Source organism: Alligator sinensis, unplaced genomic scaffold (genome assembly GCF_000455745.1).
Source record: "Alligator sinensis unplaced genomic scaffold, ASM45574v1 scaffold64_1, whole genome shotgun sequence".
Lineage (NCBI taxonomy): Eukaryota > Metazoa > Chordata > Crocodylia > Alligatoridae > Alligator > Alligator sinensis.
This window is the reverse complement of record NW_005842458.1, coordinates 142536-167975: the sequence shown is the minus strand read 5'-3', so window position 1 is coordinate 167975 and position 25440 is coordinate 142536. Positions and strand designations below refer to the sequence as shown.

Below are 25440 nucleotides of genomic sequence, written 5' to 3'. Positions count from 1 at the left end.
ACGGGAGTTGTAGTCCCCGCCGCTGCCCAGGCTGCAGCCTTGGGTTGGGAGCCGGGTGTTGTAGCAACGGGTCTTAGCGGGGCACCAAAGGGAATTGCATTGCACCAGCCAAGTTCATTGCACCCAGGGGGATCATTGCAGCAGGGGAGTTCATTGCACCAAGGGGATTGCAGTGCAACAGGTAAAGCCTCTCTGCTCCCCTCCCCTCCGGGGGCATCTTTGGGGAGGGTCTTGTCCATTCGTGCTTTGCTCCAGCGCTGCATTAAACGACGCCCGCCCATCAGAGCCGTGGTTCTCAACCGGGTTCGCCTTGCGGTCCTTCCTGGGCGGATCAGGGTCTGGATACGGGGTGCGGATGGTGTGCGTGGGGTGTCGACACGGCCCTCGCTCTTCTCCACTGGGACTTGGAGTGTGGCCGATGCTCCGGCTGGGACCAAATTCCTGCCCGGATGGTCTTTCCTCTGCCCTCAGGGTCAGATTAATGCCACATTTGGGCTCAGGAAGGAATCTTACCCATGGTCAGATTGGTACGGCGTATGGGGTTTTTTGCCTTCTTGCGTAGTGTGAGGCACGACCCTCTTCTCTGCCTGTCTTGAGCGTATTTAACAACCCTGGCAGCAGCACGTTCATGAGCACCGTTGTCTTTCTGCTTACTCTGTGGCTTTATAGGTGTGTGCCGGGGGGATGGTGTAGTTTTAGTAACAGGTTAGACAAGGATTTGTAGGGGAAGGCTTGGATAGGGATGATCTTGCCTGCGGCAGGGGGCGGGACTAGGTGACCGCCAGAGGTCCCTACCAGCCCTCCTTTCCTATGACCCCCAGGAAAGACTCCAGCTCGTTTCGGCAGGCTTCAGATTTTCGGTGGAGTAACATTTTTGTCAGTGCTTTAGTGCCAACAAGAATACATTTCTTACGGCTTTCAGGGCTCTTGTCTGCCTGCCCGACTCCCGTTTCCTGAGAACGAGTCAAATTCTTTGTCCTTTGAGGAAACCTCTGTCCCGGGCCTTTGAAATCTGTGACTTTGCTGTTGATTTCAATGGGAACAAAATCAGGTGCAAAAAGCCTAAAGAGCACTGACTCGGTGCCAGGGGCAGGATATGAATCCATGCGTCTAGGAGAGATGAAAACACCCACAACTTGGGAAAGTCCCATGCTTGAGTTTAGCACCTTAGACCACTCTGCCATCCTTGCTAAGATAAGGGGCTCGGCCAGGATTTGGACCCGGGACCTCTCGCACCCGAAGCGAGAATCATACCCCTAGACCAACGAGCCACATATCTGTGATACTCCTGTGTCTGCTAAATGAGGGGATACCCACATTTGAACCGGGGAACCTCTTCACGTGTACATAGACGCTCTACCACTGAGCTGTACCCCCCTGAACAACATCCAGCAGGTACCTCATCTCCTCCTACAACCAGGTTACTCACCACCTGGATAAGGGAGATAAGGTCGATGTCATTTACTTGGATTTTAGGAAGGCCTTTGACTTGGTGTCCCAGGAAGCTCTCAAGGTAAAACTAGGGGGCTGTGGGCTCAACAATTCAATGGGTGGGAAACCGACTCTGAGGTTGAACCCGGAGAGTACTAATAGATGGATCTGCGTTGACCCGGCGGAAGGTAGCCAGTGGGGTCCCCCCGGGTTTGGTATTTGGACCAGTGCTTTTCAACATCTTCGTCGATGACCTGGATGTGGGGGTGAAAAGCACGCTGGCAAAGTTCGCCGATGACACTAAGCTGCAGGGAAGTGCGGCCACGCATCAGGGTAGGTTGATGATCCAGGTGGACCTGGACACATTAGTTAGATGGATGGACCAAAACCAGATGCCGTTCAACCCTGAGAAGTGCAAAGTGCTCCATCCAGGGAGGAAAAATCCACGACAAACTTACGGGCTCGGTGGTGCTACGCTAGCTAGCACCACGTCCGAAAGGGGGTCATAATTGACCATAAAATGAATACGAGGCACCAGCATGATGCTACAGTCAGCAGAGCAAACAATGTGCCGGCATGCATCAACTGATGCATCTCGAGCAAAACTAAGGAAGTGATTCTTCCTCTCTACTTGGCATCGGTGAGGCTACAGCTGGAGTCCTGCATCCAGCTCTGGGCTCAAGAAGGATGTGGAGAAGCTGGAGAGAGTCCAGAGAAGAGCTACTCATATGATTAGAGGCCTGAAGAGCAAGCCAGGCGAGGAAAGGCTGACAGATAGGGGACTGTTCAGCCTGGAAGAGAGAAGACTTCAAGGGGATTTGGCTGGAGAACGATCTTCCCAGAGAAGCGCTGCAAGTCTTCGTGATTGGCACCTCCAGCCCAGCTGGAGCAAAGTGCATGAAAATGGACTGCACGTTGCCTGGGGGAAGATGGAGAAGGTGAATCTTTTCTACTGCTCTTTCTTAAGAGTCGATCAAATCTTGTTGGCAGCCTCAGTGTCATATTTACTCGCATACATCATGCACCCCTTCCCCAAAAATCAGCCCTCCAAAACTGACCCCTGCTCAAGGAGGATAATAGCTTGAAGGACTGAGCTACTGATTCACAGAATTTAGGGCCGGGAGGGACCTCATGAGAGCGTGGGGTCCAGCCCCTCCTGTACAGTTCCCGTAATGCTCTGCAATGACATTTGCCTGTCAAAATATCCTCTTGCAAACCAAACCATCTTTCCCAAGTGAAATGTTTCAGCAGCCTCCGGTGCAGAGCCTCTCGAGAGACTTGGGGTCTGGTCCCCGTTGTGTCATTGCTGTGCAGTGCGTGTCCCTCTTGCACTTGGACTTCTAGTTGCAAGACTTGGTTTCACAGCCGGGAAGGGGCCGGAGAAGAGCTGGGGCTCTGAGGGCTTTCAACCTCCTAGAAAAAGGCCAGGCCAGTCTGCCCCATAGCTGTGGCCCCTGGAGTCCTGCCTGCTGAAATGCCCCAAATTGAAGGCTTCTAGTATCTGAAGCTCTGGTGCAACCCAACAGAGCCGGTGGCAGGAGGCTGTGCGATGGACCCGTTAGAAACCCAGGCAGGGCTCTCTTTGGGTCCGGCCGGGAATTTGGCCAAAGTCCATCATTGCACTCAAGTGAAACATGAACAAAACATTTCAACCTCGACAATTTGCCTTTGTTGGATGAAACTTTGCTTCGCTGGAAACTGTCCAACTCCGCTCTAGACGGAAAGGCTCCCATCAGCCTCGTTTGACTTTGGATCGGACCCTTTGCTACGAATTTGTATGTGATTAAAAAGCATCGCTGCTCACTAGCAAGGAACAAAGAAGAATGGTCTAGCTCGCTGGAGCGTTGTAGCGTGTCCGGGACTTCATCTCGCCGAGCCCCGCGCTGCCGCGTGGGTCACAATGATGGATCCGCGTTCTCATCATGAATAACCTCCTGCAAACTTGTGCCCCGCGATTATTGTTCTCTTCTTGTATTCATTTCCTCTCCGCTTCAAAGTTTTTTTCCCGCCGCGATAAATCTGCTGCACTTCAGTTCCTAAACGTATGAAGCCGCAGAACAAATGGCTTCTTTTGAACTGCTTCGGTGTAACAATAAAAATGAAATCTCGGCCCATAAAGCATCTGAACGATCCCTCGTTGCCTGGCACCTGTGGAAGGTTAACGTCGTCTGGCTGGCAAGTACTTAAAGCCCCTTCTAACATTTCAATTAAGGGATGAAGTTTTGGGAGGAGGGAACTGTCTGGATCGGGAGATTCATGAAGAGAGACGGAGCCTTTTACACCTCTGTCATCAACTCAGCTCCAGCCCTGGTCAGCGGGAGCCAAAAGTCATCATTATCTGACAGCTCAGGCCCAGTGGCCTCGGAGAAATGAGCTACGGCCCTCGGGCCAGTTCCAGGTGAACGGGTGCATATAGCCTCGCGGCGTCTCCCACCCAGAGGAGCGGCCTGAGAGAGGTGGAGGAGTGTAAGGGCAAGTCACGGAGACTGGTTTGCCCTCTTCCTCTGGAGCTGGAGTTTGCGGGACGTTAGCTGGCCGCTGGGGGTGTGTTGACCGGGAGGACCAGGGATGACGGGAGCCGGTGTGGACCTGCAGGCTGCAACCTTAAAACTAGGTAGCTCCTGGCTCGCTAGCAGCGTAGTCCTTTCAGCTCAGAGCTCGGTGCTGGCTAAATCTCCAGGCAAGTTGGCAGCCCTCCCTGAGCTCAGCATCCCTGTTATCAGTGTGTGGGCCCCCTGCTTGGGTACCGCAGTGTAGACAGACCCTGGATTCCTCTTGCCTGCCTTCTGCTTGCCAGGGCTTGATTTCTTTCCCCCTCCATCAGTCCAGCACCTTGCATGCCAGCGCTATCGTTTCATTTAGAAAGACCGTTACCCTGTAATTTTTTTCGGTGCTCTTCTTGCTTCCTATGATTCTTAGTTTTTCTCTTTGAACCCAGCCTGGCTCCTACAGAAATCATGAGCCTCCATGGGTGTAAGCCGGCTGCTTCTTCGTAGGCATTGCTAACACGTGTTCTTGTCTTGCGGAGGGGCCTGATGCATCCTTCGTAGCACATGGTGTCTTCAATAAGACCTAGAAGTTAAGTCCCACTGCTCCCTGTCTTGAAAAATGCCAGCCTGGAGCCTCTCTCCGGTGAGTTATTTGACGCAGAAAGACCTTAGATTATCAGGCTTGGCCGATGCATTTGGTCATGTTGTTTAACCCGCTGAACTTGAAATCTTTTACTTATCATTTGCATTGTGGTAGCATTGAGGAGTACTAGTGAAGGATGCAAGATCTCGTAATGGTGGATAACACACACACGCCTTGCAAAGACCATCCCTGCCCTACACAACTTGCAATCTAGATCTCGAATCTGATTCCTTAATGAAGCCGTAGCGAACAAACACCTTCTCTGAAACATAAAGAAGAGTCAGACAAAGGGGAAAGCCTATTTTTCGGCCGACAACAGTAATACAATCGTGCCCCAGGGCTGCTATTGTGTTTAAACGGGGATTGTGTTAAGTAACTCTGGTAGCAAAAGTTAAAAGTTGCAAAACTGTGCATGCAATGACCCTCTTCTGTTTTACACGCTAGTAAATTCACGGTTATGGCCTAGAGTAGGAGTGATCCACCTACAGCACTCGTGCCATGAGTAGCACGGGCAGCCTCTGTGTGGGGCATTCAGCAGACCAGGGAAGGAACAGGAAACAGATAGGACAGGGAGCAGAAAGCAGAGCAGCAGATTGGGCAGGGAGCACAGGGCAGGGAGCAGAAAGCAGAGCAGTGGATTGGGCAGGAGACGCGAATTGGAGTACCACTCGGGGAGGGTGTGGAGCTTATCTTGTGGTGCGTCTGCCAAAAAGATGGGTCCCACGTGACTAGAGTTTCCCATACTTTGTCTCCGTTTAAAGAGGAGCTTTGCGCACGTGGAAGATTTTGAGAGGTTTGAATTTTCCTTTTGGGGGGAGGAGAATCATGGCTGTTATTGCTGATGTAAAAGGTAATCCTTTTTGTCCATCTGTACATCCTAATTACTGGATAAGCCTTTCTCTGTGCCCATGGAGTCAACGAAGCCCTGATAGGTCATGCCAGCTGAAACCCTGGGCCTATATACATTTTTAGCATCTTGATTAGCAAATTGATGCATTCATATATTCGTAGAGCTGGAAGGGACCTCAAGAACCAGCTAATTCAACCCCTTCCTTACAGCAAGCAATGCATACCTGACCCATTAGAATATCTGGACCTTAAATCCCATTGATTTCAATGGGCATGTCCTAAAAAGTACATCTGCAAGGGTTCGAAACCTTCCCCTTGTGCAACCACAAATCCAGGGAAATGTCAGTGGAAGCATCTCGTGGTTCCCTGTATGACAGACAGAGATCCTGGTTTTCTCTGATTTAAAAAAAATCCCCGATTTTTGGTTTAAGAAAAGTAGCTCACAATCCACATTGGTCCGTGATTAAAATGAAACACTGCTATCTATATTTCTATGTATTTGTGGTGTTTCTGTGATTCAAATGAAACACCACTATCTATCTATCTATCTGTATGTGTGCATGTGTGCATGTACGCATTAGTGGTGTTTCATTTTAATCGTGGACCAATATGGATTTTGGGTTACTTTTCTTAAACCAAAAATCGGGGATTTTTTTTTTACATCAGAGAAAACCAGGATCCCTGATGATAAATATTGTGGTGCTATGTTGCATTGGTTCCACTAAGTCAATGAAAGTATCTCGCACCCCACAAATGAACAACGTTGTTCTAACTTTCGCCAGAGATATTTGAGACAAAAGGCAAGGTGCTTGCCATAAGGAATCTGTTTCTATCCGTTGCTCCTCTCTAACATGGGTGATGAGTATCAGCAATTAGCAATTAGCTAATCAGCTAATGCTGATCAGGAGTATTTCCTGGGTTAAATGAACCCCCGAGGCATTTAGTGCTCCCTACTTCTGCAATACAATTCAATGCAAGGTGGTGAACTCTTGTCGAGAAAGGTTTTGTGTTGACTTACTGCATAATTTAGAAATCCTGTCTTCAGCTGTGCCAAGGACCCTGGCGTGGTGGTCTTGGAGTAAGTGGGTGATCTCCAAGTGGCAAAGTGAGTTCACACCTTTCAAGTCCAGGCTTTAAAAGGATTTCCTCCCAACCCACACAAACGTGCGCAAGCCCCGATTCTGTAAAACTTTTTGCTGAATTGTGTTCTCCATCTGGCGGGGCCTGAACAAGAGAGAGCGAGCCGTGAAAAAATGGTGCACTGCCCTCGGCACCTTTTGACGTGAAAAATATTGCCATTTCGTTTCAAGAGACAGCTTTAGCCTTCCTGGATTTTGTGAAAACTAACAGAAGAGCCGGCTTCTAGCATCTCGAGAAGACGCAACATTGTGATTGAAGGGGGAGCAAAAATGCTGCAGTTGGTACCCGAGTGTCAAACCCATTTGTGATGGGAGTCTGCTTGTTTGTACTTGGGAACGGGCAGCTTTTTAGGAAGAAAGAAATCTTTTCAAAGTTTTTTTTTTATTTAAAAGTCGCCAATTTGGGGGAATGGAGTCGTTTTTGAGTTCTTACCAAAATGGGGGTAAATATGTCCCGTTTCATGTGCTTTCACCTTGCACTGTCAGTATGCCCTTGATACATGCAAGGGGAAGCCAGGGGTTGCCAGCATGGTGTGAGCTTTTCTAACTCATTGGTGACTGCGAGGTACCGGCGTCTCCTCTGCCCCCGACCCCCAGAGGATAGGAGTCTGTCGCAATTCCAGCTAGAGAAATCCAGCTCAAACTGTAGATGTTAATAGTTGCTGCTCTGGAGATACCTTGTTCAAATCCCATTGGGTTGGCCAAGATGACTTCCATTCAACTGGTTAGTCCTGCACCAATTTTTTTTTTTAAATATTTTGGAAAAAATGTCCATGTTCCAGCTCAAATTAGCCAGATCTGTTCCGAACCCCTTCAAAAACCATATGTGGCCCTACTACCAGTAACTATCCTTCACCCCAGACTTTTCAGCCCAGGGCTTCAGATATGTCCAAATCTTTTGGTGAGCATCCTACATGCGGGCCCATGCCCGGAGGCTGGGGGGTCGGATGCCCCCAAGTTTCGCTTCCCCTTAGCCGTATGGCTGCAGGAGCAAGCTAGGGAGGAGTCACCCATTTCCATCAAGTTGGCGTGTAGCCCAGATCCTCCTGCTGGAAGCTGGCCAGTGGGAAGCTAACTGTGAGGCTCTCATAGGGAGTCCCATCCGCATTTGGACAAGGGTGCATGCTCCGCTACACGGTGCCGTTTGTAAAAAGCATTTCAGCTCGGGTATCAGACCAGCACAGCGGCTACACTTGAGCTTAGCCCACAAAAGGTACAGATGTGCCAGTGTGTCACACTCACCTACCTTCGTTAGCTCCGAGGGCTTGACCACGACAGGCATTTAAAGCCATGTGAGCTACAGCTTGCACGTAACTCATGTCTGTTTTCTGTGCCACAGAAGGACTCAGCTAACACCTTGGGTTCATGGGTCCCCGCCGTGATAGCTGCTCCTTCTTTCCTGCTTCCCTTGAAACTTTGTGCGCTGGAATATGGGATCCCTGCCCTTTGCAAACAGGAGGCATCTGTTATACACCCACCCTGCAAGAGCCGCAGACGGTAACAGCTTGAGTCCCAGCTCATCCCACCTTTTTTTACCTTGCAACCTCCGACTCGTGTTGTATCTCGCGGAGACATCTAGTGGCTGGCAAATAAAGGACAGTCAGCATTTGTTTGCAGCAACACCTGGGCAGTGCAACCGCCTCTTAACAGCAACGTCCCCCTGGTCGTTCTCTATACTGTGTATTCAGGTGACACTCCTTAATAACAGCAAAAACAGCCTCGAGGCAACACAGCACCAGGACATCTTTTGCTACTCATAGGCATCAAGAGTACAAGTAATACTACAAGTAAATCTGTCACTGGGCATGTCTATACGTGCGCTTTACTGTGCAGTAGACTAATTTGCTGCACAGTAAAGCGTCACCGTCTATAAGTGCATGGCAATTAGGCCAGGGTAGACTAATGTACTGTGCCGTCAGATAAGTACCATCTGATGGCGGAGTAAACTACAGCACTTAAGTGCACGTGTAGATGGTGACGGCTGGATTAGTTTTCTCTGGCTCAAATTGCACCATAGCTTATACAGTCGCACTAATTGCACATGTAGACGTGCCCATTATGTGTCCCAGCCAGCCCTGCCTCTCATTTTTCCTTTTAAAGCAACAGTGTTCACACCAGCAAGTGCAAATAACTATATTATGTCGGGGTGAATCTTTCCTGGGAGATGGTGCCACAGAGAGATCCAGCACCAAAAAGCGATGATTCCCTTTAACCCACCTGTGCTTCTGTTTTCAGGGCATTTCCCAAGAATGGGGGAGAAGATAAAGCGCCACTTTGTTGAGGATCGGGTGGTGGTGATCGACCCTCTTCCCTTTACCTGGAGGGTGAAAGGGCCTGGACCTCACTACTGTCTGGATATGAAGATGTCTCGACTCAAACAACTGGCGTTCGCCTTTGAATTTGGATCTGTGGACCCCAGGTAAAAGGCTCACAGCCACACAAAAAACCCTTCCGGCTCCGTCGGAAAAGAGGAAATAGCTGACTGAGCAGGATAGAGGTAAAGCACGTTGTGAAGGACGGCATGTCACGGGGGCTCTGCTAAAAGGGACAGGTCTTAGGTGTGGACGGTGCCTCTGGTGTCCTCAGGTGGGACTGCCAGGCCTTCAGCGAGAGCCGCAGCAGATGCAGTTCCCTTGCAGGTTGTTGGATGGGGTTGCACCATCCTTGGAGGACTCGTAGTGTGCCTGCTCCTGGCCAATTCTGATGGAGACGAAGGACGAGCAGGGCCCAGCTCTCCTCCTTCCCTCTTCCAGGCAGATAGCAACTGTCGGATTGGTAGGAGAAAGCAGGGTACAAATCAGCTGTGTTGCCACCGACCTCTATAGAGGGGACCAAGAGGTCTGTGGGAGGTTGTCTTCTACCTCTTCCCACCCGCATCTCATGGACCCCAAGAGCTGGACACAATTTAGGATTTCCGCTTTCCTTCTTTGCTCTGTACATTGCACCTCTCCATCCCCCCGGGTGAAGGCAGTGGCACTGGGTCTTGCAAATACTCTTGACTGTCTGTCTGGGGCTGATCCCATCACGTTTGGGAGCAAATGGGTCTCTGTGCCATGCAGGAGCCCTGGGCACCATTCCTAGCCATGCAGCCACTCTCCCATTGACTCCGAGGGGCATTAAGGAGGAGCATGGTAGGAGTGAGGAAATCGTAGGCGGTTTGATGAAGTAGTGGCAGTGACAGGTCCTCATACCGGTGACCGAGAGAGTGGAAGCCTTCAAAACACTTCAGGACATCTACCTACTTGGCCAGTTCTTGGGAACCGGTTCCTTTGTCTCGAAACTGCCACCCACTGGGTTTTTGACTGTGCAGGTAACTCACCTAGCTCCTCTGTGTCCTCCCCTTGTAGCCCAAACCCCGTCCAAGTCCAATGCTGCTCATTGGTCCCAATAGAGAGAGGCCCAGCACATTAAAAATGACTGTAGGCATAAGGGGCATTTATGCACAAGCTGCGGGAGTGGTGGTGGGGGGCGCTTTAATTAGAGCGGCTCTAATTAAAGCACCCAGAGTGTCTCGTGCATCAGTGTCCCGGTGCTGAAAAAATGCCGGCGTTGAACGGGTTTAGTTAAAGTGTCCCTGTCGCCATTTGTTAGTGCTGATACACATGATGCTGGAGCCAGCTGGAGTGCGGTAATTACCACGGTCTGGCAGACTCGGTTAATTGAGTCTGCTCAAACGGGCTGTAATTACAGCGTGTCGTGTATACAGGCCTCTCGGTATCAGGGCGAGCTGATGATCAGATCTGCTTCCTTTTGTCTTCCAGGCAATCGTTCCCAGTGACTGAATTTCCTGCAAGGTAAAGATGAGGTTGTATGATGTATAAATGTTGACTCTGATGGTTTGGGGGGGATTTGCAGAGTGTCAGCTTCTGGATTTTCTCACTTGGTGAGAAAAGCTTCAGTAGTGTGTTTCTGCCCCTCCTCCCCGTGCTATCGTGAAGGCTACCTGAGACATACCAGGATACCAATCAAGCCTAATGAGACAGAGGCCTTATACAGGGCTGTTCAGAGATCTTCAAGCCGTTGCACAAAGGTGATAAATATCCCTGATCCCACTTTATAGGTGGGGAATCTAAGATGCAGAGGGGGTGAGAGACAGCTTGCAGATCTTAGCTGCTGTAAATCATCCTGACTCTGCCAACAAATGTGAGATACAAGCAGCAACATGGATTTATGCCAGCTGCGAATTTGGACCTCTGTCTTTGCACTTTTAATCTCCTCTTTTCTATATGATCTTGTTTTGGGTGGTTTCCAGTTGAAAACTCCTTGATCAGGCAGTGCCGATGTTCAGACTGCCTGTGTGTGTTGCTACTTGTCAAATCTAGCGAGTACGTCAGAGGCTAAAAACGCCAGCTATTTAGAAAGGGAGCAGTGGAAGTTGGAAATAACTTGACTTTTCCCCCCTTCTCATTCCTTAGGATCGTTAAACTTGACATCTCTTTAAATGAGCTGGAAGAACTGCAACCTGAAGCGCTTTTTGCTTTTGAGAGTCTCTCTGAATTGGATGCATCCCTCAACGCTTTAGGCGGGTGCGTATGACTTTTCCGCGCGTGATTGATGGGGTCTCATGAAAATGTTCTTTCAATAAAAGAGGAAAGGAATTATTTCCACGATTGCCCTGCGAGCGAGGGATTGTTAGCACCGGTGAAACGTTGGCAGGTTTCTTTTCTTGTAGCCCCCCCCAGACCACTTTGTGTTTAACAGGCTTCCCTCTGATATCTCAGTCCCGATCCTCCCCACGCAGCTCTGTTGGTGTGAAAGGCATCACTGTGGTATTCCCAAGCTAGTACATGTTACAAATCTAGGCCAAGTTATCTGGTGTGTGTAGCCTGTCCGCTTCGAAGGAGCGATCATTCATAAAGTGCGGCAGAGGAAAGACATGAGCGATGAACACCAGACTTCATTTTTCTTATAGACTACAGCTGGATTTGAACCCCCGCGCTGCGAGGCGAAAGGTTAGCATGCTACCTCATTGCACTACCCAGATGATGAAGACAAAGAGCCGTTTAATTGTTGGCCTTCGAAATGAGGCATCGTTCTCAAATGTTGCTTGTTGCCTTTCACATGCCCTATAGCAACGGTTTGTCCATCCTAATTAGTGGATGAGCCTTTCTCGGTGCTCATGAAGTCAATGGAGCTCTGATAGGTCATGCCAGATGAAACCCTAGGCCTGTATACATGTTTAACATCTCGATTCGCAAGCTGATAGACTCATAGAGTTGGATGGGACTTCAAGAACCAGCTAGTTCAACCCCTTCCTTACAGCAAGCAATTCATACTGGACCCATTAGAATATCTAGACCTTAAATCCCGTTGATTGTGATGGGCATGTCCTAAAAAGTACATCTGCAAGGGTTCGAAACCTTCCCCTTGCACAACCACGAATCCAGGGAAATGTCAGTGGAAACATCTCATGATTCCCTGTATGATAAACAGGGATCCTGATGTGTGAACCTAGCCATTGGGCTAGGAGGGCAGATATAAAGGGGGGTGTAGGGTGGTCATCTGAAGTTTCCGTGCTTCCAGACAGTATTATCCTGAGACGCTGGGCTGTTCTGTATGCGTCAGCCCCCAACAGGAAGGATCAGAGCTGTTTTGGTGCAACACTGCAAGTGTTAGGCTAATCAAGCTCAGATGCTGCACTGTGCAACCGTGGGGATGCTGTTTCCACACCAGCTGCCATGTGCAGAGCTAGCTCAGTGCCTCTGCAGCACTGCCAGGCCTCTGCACCAGGCCTGATTATAGCACCACGAGGGAGATGGGGCGTGGGACTGGGTATTGTGGGGCAGAAGGTGGAGTTGGAGAAAGGCTCGCCTGCGGGTTTGGAAAGGTTGGGAAGCACTGTTCAGTACTGAAATGCCTGCCAGGGGATCCTTCCCCTCCTAGAGAAGGATGCAAGCTGCAACACTGCGGTCTGGCCTTCACATGCCTCCAGGCCATTTGCAAAGTTTGGACCTTGAGTTTAGCTTTCGGTCCACTCTAAGAGCCCTCTGGTTTCCCCTTTCGTTCCTCAGCTCCGTTGCTGACGTATTTTATTCAGCAGCAGAGTGCACCACACTAATCTCCTCCCCAACTGTTTTGTCTCCGGCTCCAGCATCCCGGGGATTGGCGTTCTTCCCAACCTCACTGTATTGAACCTCAGCTACAACGTGCTGAGCGACGTGAGAGATTTAGGGAGCTGCACTCACCTGCTTGTCCTGAACTTGTCTCACAATCAAGTGCGGACCCTCGAGCACATGCCCCTCCTGAGTAACCTGACGCGGCTTCACTTAGGGTCCAACAAGGTATCTTCCACCCTCTCATCATGGTGGTGCGGGACAAGGAGGTACAGGAAAGCATATATGTGTGTGTGTGTGTGTGTGTGTGTGTGTGTGTATGCTTAGATTAGGTTATATATTGATTTTATATATATATATATATATATATATATAAAATATATTTTTATATATAATACTGGACAGCGAGACTATATAGATATATAATATAATCAATATATAATCTAATCTAAGCACACACACACACACACACACATATATATATATATATATATAATCAAGCAAACCCTCTACCCAAGCTGGGATTATAGCCAAGACACTTCCTTTGAACACCTCTGCTCTTGGCAAAAAGTCACCGAATCAGAAACCTAGGGCTGGAAGGCACCTCAGGAGGGCACATCTAGTCCAACCCCCTGCTCAAAGCAGGATGACCCCTGACTAAACCATCCCAGTTGAATGATTGTCTAACCCGCTGCTAAAAACTTTCAAGGGTGGCAATTCCACAACCTCTCACGTAACCTGTTATCATGCTTACTCACCCTCGAAGTGAGAAAGTTTTTTCCTAATATCTAACCCAAGTGTCCCTTGCTGCAATTTAAGACCACTGTTACTTGTCCTATCCCCAGCAGTCCCAGAGAATAGTTTACCTCCGTCCTCCTCCTGCGGGTATTTAAAGACTGTTATCAAATCCTCGCTCCGTCCTCTCTTCTTCCAGCCTTTCCTTCTAAGTCATATTTCCTAGACTGATAATCATTGACCCGGGATCTTTAACAGCCATGAGTGGTCAGGAATTAGGATTCAGGCCTCCTCTGAAAGACAGCAGGGTTGTCTAGGTTCAACCTTGGATGTTGTTGGACTTGATAGGGTATAACCTAGGATGGGAAGAGACCTCCTGACTCTATCAAGTCCAGCTTTCCCTGCATTGAAGTCAGTCATGTCATATGATCCCATTCTTACACGGCTCAGCCTTCTTTTGATTTCCAAACTAAATTTATTCATAGCCTTTTTGTAGCTATTTGTTCCTGTGCTGACACTTTCTTCCATCTCAAATAGCTCTTTTTCATCACTAGTGTTTCTCTCTCGAGTGGCTATAAGGAGAGTAGATAAGAAGTGTGGAGTCTGTCCACTCAGCTCATTGCCCTGCCTGTGTCTGAGACCTTCCCGTCCCCTAAAACTTCCAGAAAGATTGAGGTGGGAATCCACAACACCGTCATACAGGTGGTGGTGGTGAAAGCTGTGCCACCTCCTACAATGAATAAGGCTGCTCCTCACTTCACCCATCCCAGCAGCACACTAGGAGTCACACCGGAGTCACTCAGCAAGAAAAGCTGCCATCACGACTTCTTGTCCTACCTGGGCTCTCCTTGGGCAGGTCCAGGCCCAGGTCTGCCCAGTTTATTGGCCTCCAGTGCTGACTGGGAGAGCTGATCTGAACCCTTGCGGTAACAGCAATGCAATCCATAGCAAACCTCTCTCCCCCGTCCTGTCTTTCCCTTAGGACAGGGGTGTCCAGCATGCAGACTGGACCCACTCTGTGCAAGGCTTCCAGAGGGACTGAGAATTTGGGAGGAGGACAACGGGGAGTGAGGCCGGCTGCTGAAATCTGGGAAATGGTGCTGGGGACATGTCTGGTGAGGGGTGAGCGACGGCTCCAGTAACCCTCATAGTCATGTGGCTCACCCACCACAGTCTCCATGTCCAGATCCTACCTGTAAGGAACCCTGCGATCCAGATGTGGACCAAGGGGTGGGATGACACCTCTGCCTTAAGACAACAGGCCTTCTGACCCTGCTGTATCCTGCAAAACCCGTCGCTTTGATGCATGGCTCCACCCGCTTCCCCCAAACTCAAGCCAAGTGCATCTTTGATGCGTGACTTTTGCAACAATCCCCTGCTCAGTCCTAGTTGGGAATCACAGCCTGTGTCCTTTCCTGTTTCCCCCCTGCTGCAGCTGAGCTCCTTGGAAGGCGTGCAGAATCTGCCCCAGCTCTGCGAACTCTACATCCAGAGGAACCGGGTTTCCAGCCTGCTGCCCCTCTCCTCCTCCCTGGTCCTCAACATACTGGATGCTTCCAGCAACAAGATTGCCTGCCTGCAGTATACCCTGCATGTGCTCAGGGGGCTTGGCAGACTGAGACACCTCAAACTTCAGGTAAGACTCCCATCGACAATAAAATGCTGGTGGAAGGGCAGGAGAGAGGGATGCTGAAAAGCAGGCGTGCACAAACCGGAGGCCATGTCAGCAGCACACCAAGAGATCTCCGCAGCTCCCATGCAGATTTGTGCCCTGGAATAAAAGGGCTGTGGAGTGCAGCTTGGCCCAGTTATAACCCAGTCTCCCTAAGAGAAGGATGCCCCAGTGGCTGCTGGGAAGTGAACCGGTTTGTTCCCCGATCCCTGTGTGGGTCTGTGGACAGTGAGACTAAATATTGAGGGCTCTTCCTACGGGTCCCAAACAGGTGTCAGTGCATCTGGTTGTCAACGTGGGTCCATGGGCTGCACTTGCTCAGGCTAAGGGAGATTGCTTCGGAGCACCCTGTTGTCCAAAACCCCATGCACTTTATTGCTCCCTCTCATCTCCGCAACTGCTTTTAAAGGGCAACCCGCTGGCTCGGGATAATTGCTACGCCACTGCAATCAAACAGGCCACGGCCGTGGAGACCCTGGACGATGTGCTTCTTAGAGACCCGCCGCGCTGCTCCGCGCTGTCCTCGTTCAGTTGGGCCCTGCTCGGGGAATCGGTGGCCGGTGTGATGAACTCAAGCCAAACCAAGGAGGATCTGAAAACATCAGCGAGGAGGATCTTCCTGGAGAGACTACAGCACAAGAGAGATGACACAGAGAGCGCCGTCCATCACCTCCACAGCAGAATACTGTAAGGAGCATGAGGCCTTCCCATCTGTCTGTGGTGTGCGAGGACTTACACGGTACCAACTTGCCCATGGGCATAGCTTGATGGCCAGATTTGGGGTTGGGAAGGAGGAGTTCCCTCTCCCAGAGGTATTGGCACATGCCCTGTGAACTTTGGCATACCATGGACACCTATGGGAATGCCTCCGTCCGGGTTAGGTAGGTGCATCCAAACCATGCAATCAGTCTCTTCATCAGAGGAGGGAATGCTGCTTTCTCACAGTTGTTTCATAGATATTAGGGTCAGAAGGGACCTGAGCAGATCATCAAGTCCGACCCCCTGCCATGGGCAGGAATGAATGCTGGGATCAAATGACCCCCAGCTAGGGGTCTTGCTATGAGTCCAGACTGTAGTGCCATACGTAAAGGACCACAATCATGCATCTGGGGATGTGGAAAAACTTTTTCACTTCTAATGGCATTGTGTGACAGGGGCATATAGGAACAAGGAGTAGGTAGGAGCCATTTAGCCAGGCTAGGACCCTGGAGGCATGTGCGCAAGACATTCCTGTTTGTTGTAGGGTAAGTATATGGGCATTTCCCCTCGTGTCACGAGCAGAGACGACGCTATGTGACTCCTGCTGATGCTAACAGGAGATGCGCAGCGAAAACCTTGCACACTGCCCTTTATGTGCCAGCTCCCCAGGCAGCTGGCAGCATGTTGGGTGCTGAGTATTGTGCTAAGATATAAGCAAGGATGCTTGCTTTGCTGCTCAAGTCATATTGAGTCTCCTGGGGAATTCTCCCTGTGGTTCAAAATAATGTAAGATTTCCCTCGCTCTGACAGGGACCTGCGAGAAGATTTGGCAGAATATGAAGACACTCTCAAAACAGAAATGGACGGCTGTATAAGGTACCTTTGTCATACTAGTGGAAATAAACCAGCATAATACGCCAGTATATAAGCGTTCTTCTATACTACATCGTTGATAAAGCAGGGCTTGGATGAAATCATAAGAAATAGGAAGATGATTTATAGTTCCTGCATTGGCAAGGAGGTAGATTGGATGATCTAATATGTATCTTCCGTATGCAATGTCTCGAATAGGTCACCCAACCCATCCCACTGCAGGGGACTCATTGGATATTGAACTGATGCAATGTCTCATCTTGGGCAAGAAGAAGTGTATCAGCAAGACAGTTACAGCCCAGATGTACCACGAGACAGATTTCATTTTTATTACTTCATCCCTATGAGATGCACATCTTGCTTAGCTTAGGATCTTGTCTGCAGCGGAGTTTACATAGACTACATCCAGAATACTAATTATGGGATTAAGTGGCATAGAAACTCTCTGCTAGGGCATTAGCGAGGTCCCCTTCAAATGACCCAGGAGGAAACAGTCTCCTAATGCACTATCAAATCCTTTCCCTTTCCAGATACATAGATGCTCTCCCACCTAAGCATTTCCAGGGGCTGACTAACCCTGACACGATCCCGAATGCCATGGAGAAGTTCCTGTTCACCAAATTCTGGCAGAGGTGGCAGCAAGGCCAAAGGAAACCAGCCAACCTTCCCTATAAAGCACTGACCAAGCCAGATGAGGTATGAGCTGTAGTTATCAGTGATCGTTACACATGTCAGATGTCACAGGCTTGGTTTTAAGGAAGTTTCTTTTATAACCCTGTCATGCTTGAGTGTTGGGATGGTTCGGGGCAGAAGAAAGAGAAGTCAGTCGCATGCAGTAAGCTTCTCTTCATCACAGCGATGGCGAAGGGAGGTCTTTAAACTAGATTTGAGCTGTCGGCCTCATTCTTGTCTTAGGGCGTGAACATACAAACATTGTACGGTGAAAGAGCTCATGCAGGAGGACTACGTTACATCAGTTTTGCTTCCACTTACAACTGGGTAAGAGTGTACATGCAGGCAGTTATTTGGGGGCGACGGATGTGCAGGAAAACCCCATCCTTTTTGGCTCGCTGCCCCATGTCCAACCATAGGGTTACGTCCACACTGGCTCCATGGGGGTCTTAAAGCTGCAGCTGAGAATTAAGCCGTGTCCATTCACTCCCTCTCTGCATACGGCAATACCGGAAACACAGCAGGCAGGATCCTATACTTGGGATGGTTCCCACCACCGCTGCTCTTGAGATCTCTGCCTCCGGCACGGTTGAGAGTGGGAGTGGGGGCATCTCCGGAGCATCCTCCCTGCTGATTTAGTGCATGTGGAATGGGAGCTGGGAAACAAATGACCACAGCTGATGCTGTTGAGTTATTCCCTATAATGGGGCTTACCCCCCCAAACTGGGCTGGTGGCACCGGCTCCAGCGCCGCCGCGCCCAGCACTCCCGCTGCAAGCTCCTCCGCCGCCTCATGCACAGCATCAGCGTGCGCCGGCCTTGGAACAGCCTGTGGCAGGGAGGGGCAGGAGCAGGCGGGCACGCTCTGCACCGCCCAGCCTCTCCCAAATAATAGTTTCTAGTGTTGCTTATGGTGGACAGGGTTTTTTTGGTGACAGCCCCTCAAGAGCAATATGGAGCCAACGTGAAGATCCCTTATGGCATGATTTCCTTTGATGCCCTAAGTCTGTTGCAGAGCAGGTGGGTGAAATCCTGGCTCTGCTAAAGTCCCACGGGAGTTTTGCCTCTGCATTTCAACACATTTTCTCTCTCCAGTGTCTTTTGAGCGCTCTCCTCTTCTCTGGCTCCCAACTCCCCTTCCCTGATGTCACTATTAACTCAGACTTAGCCGTCTCATTGCTCTCGTGCTCAGGCACTGGGCGCTTGCTGCAGCGAGCTCAGGTGATTGAGGAGGATTCAATACCGTGGGGGAAAGGGAGATTTTTTTCTTTAGCCATCTCCCTGCCCGTTATGTGCATGTGGGTGATGGGTTGCGTTCCTTATCGCAGGCACAGCATTAAGTTTTCAGTGCACATGGAGCGACGGGTGCATGTTACCATTCACCTTGGCCAGGGGAGACAAGCTGGTGACAAATTACAGTGCCAAGCGGCAGGGACTTGATTTCTGGCGAGCGCTGAAGGTCCAATAACACAGTTAACAGCGCTGGTGGAAGCAGCAGTGACAGCCCTGTTAAACAGAGAAGTCCACCACTGCAGACCTGGCATTTTTTCTACAACAGATGCCCTTCCTGTTGTTCCTCTGACAGCCGCCTTAGTCAGCTGGAGTTGTTTTGCTCCTCGCTCTTTGCTCTTTTTTCCGATCACTCAGCAGGACTCGAGGTGTGTCCTGATGTTCTTCCTGTGCCAGGGTCTCTTTTACGCCAGGGCCGTGCAAGCAGGATCTGCAACGGGGCTAGATTCTGCTGCCCAAGAACTACAGGGGAACAAATGACCGCAGCTGATGCATTTGAGTTATTCCCTTGGTTACCTGCAAGCAGAGTATTTATATGTCTTTTTTCACTGAAACTCCTCCTCCCTCTTTCTTAATAAACTGACTTTATTCATACAAAAGGGATTGAATTTACAGCTAGACTTTACCATCCTCCTCCAGGCCCGGTTTTCCGTTAGCCCTGCACTGCAGGGAGCTCCAGAGCGTCCCCTCTCTCTGGTACGCACCCTCTCTCTTATGGGTCTTGCTCCTTTTTGCCTGGGCACCGAACCTGGCATGTATCCCCTTCCTCTCAGTGGCCTTGCGTCTATTCGGGAAGTCTCTTGGGTCACAGCAAGTCCCCAGAAGAGCTGGGAACTGCTGGACAGCCTGTCGGATCAGGGTGGGAAGCTGGAATTGTCCCCAGCACCTGAGTTATCCATGGGCTTGGGCTTCTGGTTGGCTTAGGTGAGCCCGTGCCCTGTAAGCCCTGTCACCTGCATGCCTGTAGTTGCCTGTCACTTTGATATGTCCTTGTTCGCCCTGGATGTATCTAGGACATCCCTGTGCCGGCCTTGTCCTATAGTAAAGCAATTGGCTACATCAGCTGATGGCCCGAATTAAAACAGCCCCCAGGCTGCCATATGACTTGTGCTGAGGGTCCATTCCCCTTCTGGTCTTAACACATTGTTGTAGGTAACTAGGTAAGGACCCTGTGTTATTGCACCGAGCATCCGAGCCCTTTAGGATTAGACGTCGCTGTAGAAAAATCTCGGCTTATCGTCTTCCAAGCAGCTGCCCCTCTCCTATAGACACCCCGAAAACTAGCTCTGGCTCCTAGCGGTTATAACACACCTGCCATAGGGCCCCTAGGGCAGTTGGGAGACGTCCCGTGGAAGCGTGGAAATCTGCTTGAATATCCGTGCTCCTTCATTGCCTGGAATTTTTCCGTGCCTGGGTCCTGAAGGCACTTGTGTGGGTGGATGCAATGCCAGGTGGCTCATAAAGAGTCTAGACAGAGGTAGCCTCCCTGCAGAAATCAATCTTCATTAAACAACCCAGAGCCCAGGCCTTGGCGGAGAGGTCGAGGGGGAGGTAATAGAGGAGCCATCTCCGGGCAGCACCATGTTTAACTCCTCCAGCACAGCTGCTGCGACTCTTTTCACTGAACGAAGTCCGCTTTTCTTTCTTTGGGCAATGAATTGGGTGCCGGTAGAAGTTGCTGGTCATGGATACACCTTGTTTGCCCACAGAAGAGGTATACAGAGCTAGGAGAACATTGCTCAGCAAATGGGATATTTGGTGAAGAAAATGCAGCGTTGGAGAGGCATACCAATTGTTTCCTTGCAAAAACAACCTGATTTAAAAAAAAAAAAAAAAAGTTAAGAAAAAGTCAAAGTAACCCAAAAGCAAAAATAATCATTTAATTTTGGGTTACCTTCCCCTCCCACCTCCAAAACTTCATTGGGCACAGAACAGATTGCTGTGCTTGGGGGTGGGAGAGGATGAAAAAGCTGAAAAATGTTTGTTTCAGGTCCATTGTTTTTTAAATTTTCAGTTTGGCGGCTCATGCCAAATAATCCCTCATTTCTCCTGAAGCAGCCTGGGCTGTGCCTGTGTATCGTTTCAATGCGCTGGCAGGCCTTTCTGTCCAGGCTGCGTAACAAAGGACATAGCTTTCAGCATCACTAGGCCTTTTTGATCATTGGTGATGACCCTGGTGGAGACAGTCCATGGCACAATGATAGTATTTTTATTTTAACAAGCTCCAGGCACTTTCATGATTCGCATTTAGTGCTGGGCCAGTACTGCGGAGGGTGCCAGAGTACAAATTCGGGTCAAAATGTGGATGGAGATTGGATAATCTGAACTGATGGCATCATTCCTGATTTTCTGGTGTCTCAGATTTGAAACCTTGTGGTACATAAGACATCCGTCCTAGGGGAGGAGGGTGGGAGGCCTGGGCCTAGGAGATGGTGCATTTAAGGCTGCCATCCTGTTGTAAGAGAAATAAGCACCGGAGTTGATTTGTGTGCACTGATTGCACATGTAGATGCAAGAGGAGGCTGAATTAGCCATGTGTGTGTCTCAAGCTAGAGACAGCCAAACTCCAAATGTTCAGAGCGTGCCTTTGGCTTCACTATCAGCATCCAAACATTTCAAATAACTTCTTTATGGCATCTGGGTTTCTTGGGTCTGCAAAGCTGAATTGGAAACCCCACAAGAGGCAGCATCCTTCGTGAGATTTCTGGATCTTCTGCGTCTAGATATGACTGGAAATGCCATCCGCCGAGTCTTTCTTTTGGTAGGTTGAGACTTCTGGTTGTAAAGTGATGCCGGGTGCAAAAAGGAACTTGCCAAATATGAAACCAACAGGTCTGATTTCATTATTACTCCTCCTCCTACTAGTTTCTCATAATAATAATAAGCCAAATCATATTCCCTTTCATTTTTTGCTCTTGTCCTCAATCCTTCCCCAGAAAAAAAAAATCCCAGAAAAATTCAAAAAGAAACTGTGAAAGGGTAACTCATAGAAAAAAGCAAGGACATGAAGTTATCTCAGACCTCCACACTTCAGCTCTACTGTCCTGTTGGCTACTTCCATCCATGCTTAATGCTGACTTTTTAAATGTAGCCCAGAGTAGTAACTTATCCTGATTCAGGGCTGTTCATTGTGTGCTTTCTATGTTCACACCCCTGTAAAGGGAAATATTACTGGAGTGTCTGCACCCTAAAATAACTCACTTAGTTAGGACTGTTGTGGGTGATATCTTCTCTTGTACCAACAGCACGGTTAGCATAGACTTAGACAAGCTTATGTCTACATTAGCTAGAGAGAGAAGAAGTGTCAGGGATTACAGCAGTCTTGACAGCTGTGACAGTACCAGTGATGATAATTGTTTTGGAAGAACTAAAATATCCTGAAGGCATCGGGGTAGATGGATGTCTCGTCTCACCTTGAATGTTTCCGGCAATGTTGCTTCCAAAGCCTCCCCTGTGGCGTTGCCTATCACGTTTTGAGGCTTCCCCGGCTCTGTCCCACATTGTTTCCTGATGCAGGCAGAGCCTATTGCTACTAGCTTTGTGGTTATTTGCTATGGGGAAAAAAACCCAACTTGCTCCACTTTCTATTGCAGGATCCCACCCCACCCTATTATATTCTTCTACTGCAAGATCTTCTACTGCAAGATCTCCCACCCCAGCCTGTTATAAAAGGGTGTGATTTTTTTAGAGCCAATGTGTGAGGCCTCCCCTCGCCCTAGCCGTCTTCACAGAGTCATAACTACCGAGTTGTGTGCCCTGGGCAGAGAATGGGAGGAGGGTGTTGTCTCATGCATCTGCGGGTGGCAGGGCAAGGGCAGGAGGGAAAGGAGCAGGGGCAAGTGCTGGAGGGTCTTACCTGATAGTACCCCCTCCTCCCCACCTGCTGGGTAAAGAGATGTTCAGCCAGGACTGCGTGATGGAGAGGCGCTGGGGGTACAACTTGTGGGACCTAGTCCCGATCCTCTGCACAAAGAGGTGGGATAGGTGGCATGAACAGCCCGCTAGCATGTCTCCCACTGGGGAAGAAATCCCTGAGATAATTAGTATACACAGCCTTCATGACCTTCCAGCACTATATAATTTCCTTTTCTGGCCAAGGTACACAGTCCGGGTGGACTGGGGCAGGCAGGACATAGGCTGGAAGAGGTGGACCCACAGGGTCAGATCTGGAGCATCCTCAAGGGTCGCGTCGCCACAGCCACATCCTTTTCATCTCTCCCACATTTCCCACACCCAGTCAACATTGGATGCAGCGAAGACCTGAGCCCTCCGTGCACAGATGGCCCAACCTTGGCGAAGGCAGCAAATAGGTCACCACACACGGGTACGACAATCCCCCCAGCTTTTACCCAGTATCAGGGTCTTTCTTGTTACCTCTCTGAGTTGCGACGAGTTATGTTGCGAACATCTCTAGCTATCATCCTTCTTGGCTATCATCCTTCTTGGCTGGAGGAACTGCATTCCCCTCCTTCCTACCAGAGATCTTGGGCTGAAGTTTTCTTTAATTCACTCTGGTCACATCCGCAGCTCAGTACTGCAATCCTGCTCTCACATGGGGCTCACTGCAGCGTTATTCAATAACCGGCCAGCTTCCATAAAGCCCAGTATTATTTATTACTATTAGCTCCTCCATGGATGTGAAATGTGGGTGACCTACCATCATCATCTCAAGAGCCTGTAGAGGTATCACCATCGATGCCTCTGGAAAACCCTCCACATCAAATGGGAAGATCGCTGCGCAAATGCCGGCTTCTTTGCTGACGCCAGTGTTACCGGGATGGAGTTGGTGATCCTCAGGCACCAACTTTGCTAGACCAGACATTGATGCCTGACTCTCAACAAGTGCTCCCAAAACAAGTGCTCTGCTCCCAGGTTAGTCATGGCCAGAAGGGACGCTACAAGGACAGGTTGAAGGGATACCTCAAGCAAATGGAGGCCAACCTCAAAGCCACCTCACAGCCAACTCCAATGCCAACCAAGCGGCAGCCTGGTTCTTCAAATCAGAGGAGAGAGCAAAAGAAGGGAAAAAAGAGGAATCCCAGCCTGCAGTCTACTTTCTCCTGCAGAAAGACCTGCAGCTTCTGCAGATGGGTCTGTGGCTCAAGGATTGGACTCATTGACATCAATGAACCGTGGTAGAGGTCATCCTCGATGTGAGGGATCGCCACCAGCACTGACTATTCACAACAGAAACCCTATCCCAAAAACCTGTTGTGGAAAAAAAACCCAAGCTGCTTCTCTGCGCGCCTCTTGTCCAGCTTCTGCATGGAGATTGCAGTCGATCACAAGTTTATCTGACTCTTGCCGAACTTCCATCTGTTGGTCGCAGGCCTTGGTCTGTCTGTTCTCGCACTGTGTAGCTGTCACCCCCTCCCTGCATTAAAGCTATCCATTTATAAAGTTCAAAGGGTAGAGAATCTGCATGAACAATATTGGGAATTTACATGAAATTACTCCTCTGTGAGTTGACTTCCTGAATTTAGCCACGAGTAATTGCTAGCAAACCCATAAGGATACACCATAGCGCACGTAACATTGACGCAACCGTCTTTGAAGGGTCTATATTTCAAAACCAGCTGTCACGCTCATGATTTCCATAAGAGCTCCCTGCGGGAGGCCAGGCTTGCAATGCTCTGCTCTAGGAAGGGCAGAAGCACATGAGCATTTTCTGACTGCCTTGGCCAAGAGCTATGAAGCCTTGCATCTTATCCCTGAAAGTGGCCCGTAACAGTTAATGCCGAGAAAGGTTGAACCATCTCACGGGTAGCAGCCGGGTGCTAATCTTCACCCCCTCACATTAGCTCTCCTCCTGGTCTCTGAGAGGTAGGAATTAATTAAACCCTGATTGGGATGATTTTGAAATCTTCTCCATCTCTCCCCATAGGAGCTTTTTCATGCCCTTGCTCCTTCTTGATGCTGTTAAATGAGCCTCTGTTAATTCAGCGATATCCTTTTAGGACAGGGATGTCAAATGCAAAGGAGCTGCCAGGCCGTGCTTCCCGTCTGCAGCCAGGGGTGGGCCATAGTCAGGGGCTGGGTCAGCCAAGCTGGGTGACCCACCCCTGGATGTGGGCTGCAGGGCTGCTTTTTGCTGCAATTTTTGGAGCCATTGTGTCAGCACCACCAGCACCTGGAGGGTTAAAGCTGATGCCCAAATTGCAGAAATTCAGTGGTGGGCAGTGACATTGGGATTAACCCCCTGGGTGCTGGCACCCACAGCAGCTTCTGCAGCCGCGGCAATACACCTGTGGCCCAGCTCTGGAGATGGGTTGTGTGGTCCACAACAAGCCTCGGGGGCCATTTGGTTCACGCTCGTCCTTGGAGAAGGGGCGGCCAGGTCTTGGCAAAATGAAAAGAAGTGACCTTCATTGTGGCTCTTCTCGCCCTGTGAATCGAGGTGGCTGTATTCAAGGAAGTGCGACTACCTGGTTGAAGGGCTGGCTGGAGGCTGATCTCGTTGCCTGCTTTCGACTGCCTCTGCTGGGGGTCCCTGCCTCTTGCTTTGGGGGCTTATTCGCTCAAGCGTGCGCTCTTAGTTGTGTGTCCCCCAGTAAGGCACTTCTGAAGACATACGATAGTACCATTTATACCTTGGAGACTCGAGCACTGAATCGTTCCCAATGGTGCCACGATGCATGACAAGGCATCGATCATTTTGAGCAAAGACGCCTCACTATTGAGGCAAATAGACACCAAAGGTCTGGGAACCCTTAGCTTCTATAATTTCTGATTTCTATGATCACCAGGACCTACTCCTTCCCCCTGCAACTGGTTTTCACGTCTGCAGTCGAACGTATGGATCGCAGGTCGACCTTCTCAGTCATCTATAGACTCACCGATGACCTCCCTATTTATGGAAAGACCGTCATCCTCGTATCGACAGCAGCGCCTTCCAG

General features: G+C 49.8%; 1 protein-coding gene and 1 non-coding gene across 2 annotated transcripts in view; one reads left to right on the top strand and one right to left on the bottom strand.

The window, feature by feature from the left end:
• Positions 1 to 73: 73 nt before the first annotated feature.
• The window catches only part of LOC102372325 (adenylate cyclase-like), a 38455-nt gene continuing 13088 nt past the window's right edge, over positions 74 to 25440 (top strand). Inside the window, exons 1-9 of the mRNA XM_025212352.1 lie at positions 74 to 181; positions 8787 to 8970; positions 10313 to 10345; positions 10967 to 11077; positions 12643 to 12832; positions 14775 to 14975; positions 15421 to 15698; positions 16521 to 16586; positions 17114 to 17279. Of these exons, the coding sequence (XP_025068137.1) occupies positions 8801 to 8970; positions 10313 to 10345; positions 10967 to 11077; positions 12643 to 12832; positions 14775 to 14975; positions 15421 to 15698; positions 16521 to 16586; positions 17114 to 17279 (1215 nt within the window). The 5' untranslated portion in view covers positions 74 to 181; positions 8787 to 8800. The remainder of the gene's footprint in view (positions 182 to 8786; positions 8971 to 10312; positions 10346 to 10966; positions 11078 to 12642; positions 12833 to 14774; positions 14976 to 15420; positions 15699 to 16520; positions 16587 to 17113; positions 17280 to 25440) is intronic.
• Positions 1200 to 1271, bottom strand: TRNAP-CGG. Its single transcript has one exon. It is a non-coding gene; the product is annotated as a tRNA-Pro (tRNA).